This window comes from Helicoverpa armigera, chromosome 19, assembly GCF_030705265.1.
Source record: "Helicoverpa armigera isolate CAAS_96S chromosome 19, ASM3070526v1, whole genome shotgun sequence".
NCBI classification, from domain to species: domain Eukaryota; kingdom Metazoa; phylum Arthropoda; class Insecta; order Lepidoptera; family Noctuidae; genus Helicoverpa; species Helicoverpa armigera.
In genome coordinates this window covers 3,949,895-3,957,545 of record NC_087138.1, presented here as the reverse complement: position 1 = coordinate 3,957,545, position 7,651 = coordinate 3,949,895, and the positions used below count along the sequence as shown (strand labels likewise).

Here is a 7,651-nt window from a genome sequence, read left to right as displayed (position 1 = left end):
ACTCTAAGTATTAACAATAACTCTCAACGATAAGTTGTTTTCCCTCGTCAGCAAGAGAATTCTTTTATCTGTCTAGTTTGTGTTTTTTAGCAAGCTGTAGGTACCTACATAAAGAACAAATGATCCAGATCTATACATAGCGATATTCCTGCATGACATATGTAACCCTGGTAGCAGAAAGTCCTGGCATTTCACAAACTGCATTCGCTGAAGAGGTTGTTACTGCGCTTTTTACTGGCACTTCAGTTACGAAACTTAAATACTTAAAACAACCACACAGATGTAATTTAATTTGAAATGGCGAACACTTTAAAACCTTATTGTGTTGTTATTAAAGCTTAATTTTGGACCCTCTCTGTAAAATAAACTTGATAATAATTATTAAACGCTGCTATAAAGTCAGTTTTCTCTCTTTCATATTCTTTGGTATAAGATCTAGGTCAAGATTTGACCGATTCACCTAAATTAAAATGGAATAAGTTGGCGGAGTAGTTTCCTCTTAATGTTTTTAAAACTTTGACACTATTATCAGTACTTCTTTATTTCTAATTATATCAGAAGTAAATTATTGTACGTTCGACAAAGTTATCATAGCCATGAAGATTATCTTTTCAAAAATGTTTAGCAGGGCAATATTAAATTCAAAGCCATCACATCATTATAAATTAATTTTATTGAATAATTGCAAGAAAGTTACACAACAACAGTTCATAGGGCTATCGGCTATCGGAAAGTGTGTGACATGAGTCTCCTGAACGTATCAAACACTGATTTGAAGGTCCGAACTCTGGCAGCTGGAAAGAGAAGATCTAATACTCCTCTTTGATAATTGACTTTTATTGGAATAACTTTAACACTCGCTTCTTCAGGTTCCTCAGTAGTTGTAGAAGTAGTACTTGAAATTTTGGAAATATGCTGAGGTTCAGTCTGATTTTTAATAAACGAAGAATTCAGCAGAAACATGGGCGATGGTGACGTTATAGGGGGGACTGTTTGCGTTTTCGGATGGAACTCCACGTATTTCGTAGGTATGTTTTGTAAGTGAAATGTTTCGTCGTCCCTAGCGGTTGTGGTCATGGGATCCTCGGCGAGCATCGACAGTCTGTTGCTGTAGATATCGTGGAAGTTCACCCTGGAAGGAGCGTAGTAGCTGTTGTAGGTGTACCCTTGCTGTTCCTCAGTTGACTCGCCATTGTTCACGGACTGCGGAAGAAACATATATTTAACATACGTCACGGTTGATTTGAGCTAACTTATTGTCAGAGTCAATCAAGAATTTACGTTGGCTACAAGGGGCGTTATGAAGTAAACATAATTACATATAACAGTTTATCCCGAAGAGAAAGATATGAGTCACCAACATAAGGGGCTGCTTCTTCGTGCTGGGCCTGCCGCGGAAATATACGGGACCCTGGAGGTTCAAGTGGGCCCTTGGTCCTGTGTAGGACCCGTGTTTTTGCAATACCTTGGGCCGCTCTCCGTCCTGCTGGGGCGACGACCTGAAAAAGGCAGTATTGTATAGAATCAGATAATTTTCCTTGAGGGAGCTATTTTGAGGGTAGACAAATATTGAGAAGGCTATAAGGCTGTGGAGGACTACTTTTGACATGCACCTATTTCTGCCTTCGTTATTAGGGATAGTTTATGTTTTCTAATTGGGTGCTTTATTTTGCAAAACCAAATGAAAAGTTCGTTCGTAATCAGCTTAAAGTAGGGAGGGAAACCACGTTTTGATCTTTATGTGCACGCATGTATTCAATTTAAACAATCACTGTCTTAATGTCTTGGTAAGTTCAACTGTCCAATACTTCCTGAATCAGGCATCAAACCAAAAACCCTAATGCTTATCAATACAAGTTTGATATACAATTTCTGTTAATCAAGAGAAGGTTATTTATTTACTCAACTGTACGCAATTAACATTACAAAGGCGGACTTAATGCCATAGGTTAATCTAATTGAATTGAAGAATATAAAAAATCACTTACCAGTACCAGTATGGCTACAGTAAAGGCACTCCGGGTCATGATGCACTGTCGACCATCGAACCACTACTAAGTGGTAGTGTCATCGCGAGTCAGATGACCCGGCCCGATTGCAGCCAATCTGATTGTTCGACCCATACAATAAAGTGTTTATCAAAATACACTGCAGTCAAAGCATCATTGTGTATTAGAAACTTTAATTCTATTGTCTATATCATTGTTTTTGAGTCTTACTTTCTTTCGACAGCGTGGTGTAGATTAGTTGAGTCGGTAGGGGATTCGATTTCCACGTAAGCATTCCAACTATGTTGGGGTCAGCTTCCATTCTAACTGGATGCAGCTGAGTACCAGTGTTTTTCATGGAGTAGCTTCGTGCCTAGGGCTGCCATCTCGAATTTCACCAAACCCGGAAAAACATTTAAAAAACCCGGACATTTGGCGTAAATCGCATTTTTTCCGAAAACGAGTACGATTTTTTTAAACAAAATAATACCTAATTTGTTCCATTATCCTAATGCATTTAATATTAACATATACTTAAATTCAATGAGGTGCAAAGTGTCCGGGTTTTCCCCGGACACTTCTTGAAACCCCGCCCGGACGGCCCCCGGACGGCCTCCAAACGAGGACAAATCCGGGGAAACCCGGACAGATGGCAGCCCTATTCGTGCCTGACCTCCTCAACCCAGCTACGCGGGCAATACCCCTTGATAAGACTGGTATCAGACTTACTGCTGAAGATTTATTTATTTAACTTTATGCAACATTATTTTACACAGGCGGATTTAATGTTATAGGCATTCTCTCCATTCAACCTTAGGGTGATGCAGAGATAATATGGTAGGTGCATTAATTACTAAGAAACACATGAATGACAATAACTGAAAACTAAATAGATGTACATGAATAATAATAATGGCGTCCACGGTCGTTTTCGGCCACGGCGGCTGCTCTCACTGGAGATCAGCCAGCTGCGCAGCACATATTATAGTGCACGACCATTTGCGCAGACACAAGTGCACTCCCTATTCCTTCATTCTCATAACCCGATGCTTACATATTCCACAAAATAATAGATTGAATATGAAAAGAAGAGTGGATAATGATCGGTGTATGGGAAGAACGAAGGTTATGAGAAGATCGGAGCTGGCTACCAGGTTTCTTTCTGAATTCGACCTATGTCAAACATTTACTTGCGTTCATGATCATGGCTGTTTGGTTTCGACCAGGGGCCCGATTCTCCTTATTTTACTTAAGCGACATACGATTCACGTTCGACTCGGTTCGACTGAGATCCAATCCCGACTCGATTACGATCGAAGCGTATGTGGCATTCCGCTATTTTTGCTATGAAATAAACGTTTTTATCCTTTTCTGTCATTCAATAATGAATCATTTTGTCTGCAAATGATTTACGATTGCAAAATTATTATAGAGCAAACTACCGTATAGACCAAAATCACCAAAATAGCAGACCAATCGCAAACTAATCGAATGTCGTTGGAATACGATTGGTCTTATTTTAGTAGCAGAATGCCCGATATGGTTGCAGTTTTAACCATATCGATTATTGGGATCATATTTCGATTCGATTTCTATTAAATTTTGACATTATTAACTTAGGAGAATCGGGCCCCTGGTCTTATATTATCATTTCTTGCACACAAACTTTATAATTATACTAGCTGTTGCCCGCAACTTCGTCTGCGTGGGCAATATAGAATAGTCAAAATACTACTTATCCCGTAGGTGCATTCTTTCACGTGACAGTATAATTAGGATTAGCACTTAGCAGTCGCATAGATTCATTGATCAAGGTTGTGTTGTGGATGTGACCATTTATCTAAACAAAAGAAGTAAAGTTTGTGACGTTGTGAATATCTCTGGATCCAGTCAGCCAATTTGGAAAATTATTACGTATGGTGCGTAAGTAATTTTCACAGGAAACAGTTATAATCTGTCTATATGCTTTGAGTCTGACAAAGCTGTCATTCGTACATTTTCTGCAGCTGCTGCGACTAATCAGAAGCCAGAAAGTCTGTCAGTCTTACCATGGATATCGGCTTGTGTAGTTGACTGGATTGAAGATAGGTAGATAGGTAGTCGCTCCAAGCAAAATATTGGTACTCAAACAGATTCGGTGACTGGAAGCCAACACCAACATAGTTGGGGAATAGCCGGATGGATGATAAAATGAGTCATCATCATCAGCAGGCGCATAGGGTAGGATAGTTTCACTACTGGGGAGAAACACTTGTATGACGGGGATTTTCTGTGCACTTACTCACTATGGTAAGGCTGACCCCACATTAGGCGTGCGCGATCCTCGGGCGTGTGAGTAACGCGGGCGTCGCGAGCACGCTGCATGAACGTCGCGTTTTGCTGCCCTGCGGCATGTGTGAAGAGTGCAAGCGACGCGGCGCTCGAGTTGCGTTCTTACCCCTTCGCCTGCTATCCCCGCCACCCGCTAAACGCCTTAGCAGTTAAACGTCAAGGAGAGCGGCGCGTGCGCGCCGCGACCTCGCTGTAGGTAAATGCCGCAGGGCAGCAAAACGCGACGTTCTTGCAGCGTGCTCGCGACGCCCGCGCTACTCACACGCCCGAGGATCGCGCACGCCTAATGTGGGGGAGGCCTAAGCCGGGACTCCACCGAAATGTTTGCATTAGTTCACGAATAGGCAAAATGTACGTATCTGTGAGAGTCCACTTCATGTGTTCGTACTTGAAACCTGCAGTTTTGCCAAGATTTTCAAAATGTACGCTCTCAATTTGTCATTTCTTGGTGGAGCCAGCAAATCAAAAGAAACAGAAGTGTTGTATACTGGGCGTCACTACCACACACCAGGAAAATTTCGCTCTTGCGGAGGACGTTTATATACCATATTTTGTGTCACACGTAAACAGGACGACAGTAAGTAAAAAAAGTCCACCGAAAAACTTTCAAAGATCTGATGAATGAACAAATCAGACCTGACTTGGTCAACTGGGGCCAATCAGAGCTCTATGAAGCGGTCATATGCTTTGGCTCCTACTGTTATTGTGGTTTCTGAAAATTTATTCACCTCATTCAACGATGAATGTAATTCTGATGGTACTATTAAGAACACTTGCTTAGCACAGAAGCTGACGTTGGCAGGTCGACTCTTTTGACTTCTCGAATAGGATACCATTGGTTTTTGTGCAATGCACACCTGCAATGCATGCTGGATTAGGATAGGATACAGGTGGATAGGATTTGCAACAGAAAACAATTCTGTCTTTGTGATTGAATGACATCAAACGTAGTTTTATATAAAAGGTGTTTTTTTAGACTTGGCTCGGGTCTTACTGAGACTGTTCGTAATCGTGACCAGTGTATTTGCGATCAGAAGTTCAAAGTAAGCATGTCTCTGGTATGCGACGCGCAATTTGTACGTTTTCAGACGCATAAAGCATTTAACGTGTGTATGGTATTAAATCGAGAAAGCTCCCATTTCTTATCTGCACTTTGTATCTGGGCTTGTTCTTAAAGCTACAGAATCCTACATTACCTACCTACCTCACGCTTAGCAGCACTTGCGAGAGACAGATCCTCCTTTCTTCTAGGATTAAGTTTACATACTTTGCATCAGAAAAAATAATGAAGGTCTACTTAATACTATTCACTCAAAGTAATTTGTTTTAAGGCCACCACATTAGTGGAAGAGAAGCTAAACTATGTTTATGAAAAAATCCTGATATAAACTCCATCTGTAACTTTAAATGATAATTAATTGTTATACTAAAGTCATCATTTTTGACATAATATTCAAAAAATAATTTAGATGGCACCGTTTTAAATTTGGCTGAGAACTATTATTTTCCTTTCATCAAGGTAATAATTATAATTGGATTTTGATGTGGCACGGCAAACTGACAAACACTATTGAAATGTTTATATATATTTTGTATATAGTATTTTATTTTTAGTTTTGTATAAAGATAAGTAGTTTAAGTTTGTATATATGTATAGTGTGTACATGGTAGGCATTATTTTGTTATTTTCCATCTGAATTACCAAAATAAATATTGAAATGTCTATCGAAAAATTACACTACGTGTTAAAATATGGTGAATTACGGAAAATACACAACTCCATCTGTTGAAATAATAATCCTCTATAAAGAATGTATGGTAATTTATTGTCATTTACCACCTCGCTCCTTTGACAAATTTTATGTATTTTATTTAACACAGATTACCACAGATGGAGCTACTTTAACCTTGGCTAAACACAATTTGCATTTTTTTTTTCTTCCGAAGTTACTTATGAAGGTGTGATTTTCTGTGTAAAGGTAATAGGCCGATCAACTAATATAAGTACAACATTCAAATGTACAGTTTTGACAAACAGATTGCGTGTCGTAATATTTTACATCTTGAATTCACAAAATTAATCATATCTTTTGATAGAGTGAATCGATTTCGATGAAACAAAAACTAAGTAATACCCCAAGTTACGTAGAATTTTTGTATATAAGCATTGTCTGCATTGAATTCGTAGATTTTACGTGAATCCCGAACGAACAAACAGATAAACAGACAAACAGACAAACAGACAAACAGACAAACAGACAAAAATGACAAAAATGATGGAAATGGGTTCTGTTAGTTATCCTTTAACATGCTGGCTATTTTTTTTGCCAATTTCTTCAATGTACAAAAATTACTTTTCTACAGATTTATTATATGTATAGATAAACATTCACAGGCCAGCTTAACCCAGAAGTGGGTTTCTTACAGCAAATCTTATTGTAAGAGAGAAAGTCTTTTTTTTTAATTTAATTTAAATAAATAATTACGTATTAAGGGAATTAAATCAGTTGCCTAGTACTGACTTCACCTGGAAGGTTTGTTTAGTATAAGCCTACATGGCTGTTTCCTGCAGTTCCAAATGTGCGCCGATGGACCTAATTCCAGCAATTGGATAAAAAGCAGCTTATGTCCTATCTCAGAGTCTAGACCATCGGTTTTGGCGTGAAAGCGCGATAGACTACTACATTTCTGCATTTAATTTATTTGTAAAGATGTGTGGAGATTTTATAGGCAATAATTTTTATTTGTTGCTAATCTTCACTAAATATAAACTAAGTATAAATCCGGCTTTACGTATTAGTATATCTGTCTGGAGGTTTTTGTATGAAAACAGCTGAATAATTTCAGAAGTTTAGGAGATGGGTGCTTAAAGAGTTCCCGTGTAACAAAGCAGATGAAACAAGATCAACTCTTAGACAAATTGATTGAAATTCAATACGAGTATTTTACATGAAATACCTGTGTATCAGACTTCCACAGCTCTCTACATAGGTAATACGATATTCTTTTATTAATCTGTTCATATCTGTTTGGGCTGTCTTTAGTCTAGATACAAAAGACATAGGGAGATGTAGACTTCTAAGAAATGATCATTATCATCATCCGTATTGAATCTAAGCAGAATTCTGTACCTATTTAAAGCTATTGCTGTAAGGTGTACTTTTTTTGCTTTAAGGATCCTTAGGGAACTTCATCCCCTAACCAGATAAAATATAGCCTATGTTAGATAGTGTAGCTTCCCCAACAGCGAAAGATACTTTCAAATCGGTTCAGTAGTTTCGATGCTTTTAGCAAAGAAACAGATAATGTTTCCTCTTCATTGCATGAGAATA

At 38.5% G+C, this 7,651-nt stretch overlaps 1 protein-coding gene across 2 annotated transcripts; it reads right to left on the bottom strand.

Annotated features, from left to right (window-relative positions):
* Positions 1–688: 688 nt before the first annotated feature.
* On the bottom strand, positions 689–2,108 carry LOC110376334 (uncharacterized). 2 transcript variants are annotated; one of them, XM_021334777.3, is made up of 3 exons: positions 1,989–2,108; positions 1,320–1,499; positions 689–1,203 (listed from the first exon to the last, which is right to left on the bottom strand). In XM_021334777.3, the coding sequence occupies exons 1-3, from the start codon at positions 2,025–2,027 to the stop codon at positions 724–726; spliced, it is 699 nt and encodes a 232-aa protein (XP_021190452.3). In that variant the 5' UTR covers positions 2,028–2,108; the 3' UTR covers positions 689–723. The 2 variants fall into 2 exon arrangements, with proteins under 2 accessions (XP_021190452.3, XP_021190453.3); XM_021334778.3 differs by having other exon boundaries at positions 1,362–1,499.
* Positions 2,109–7,651: the final 5,543 nt, after the last annotated feature.

Excerpts from the sequence above, each read along its gene's own strand:
- LOC110376334 (XM_021334777.3), bottom strand. The coding sequence starts at position 2,027 with ATGACCCGGAGTGCCTTTACTGTAGCCATACTGGTACTG. Across the intron at positions 1,500-1,988 it reads CTGTAGCCATACTGGTACTG|GTCGTCGCCCCAGCAGGACG; the intron begins GTAAGTGATTTT and ends TGCCTTTTTCAG. Across the intron at positions 1,204-1,319 it reads TTCGGGATAAACTGTTATAT|TCCGTGAACAATGGCGAGTC; the intron begins GTAATTATGTTT and ends TTTCTTCCGCAG.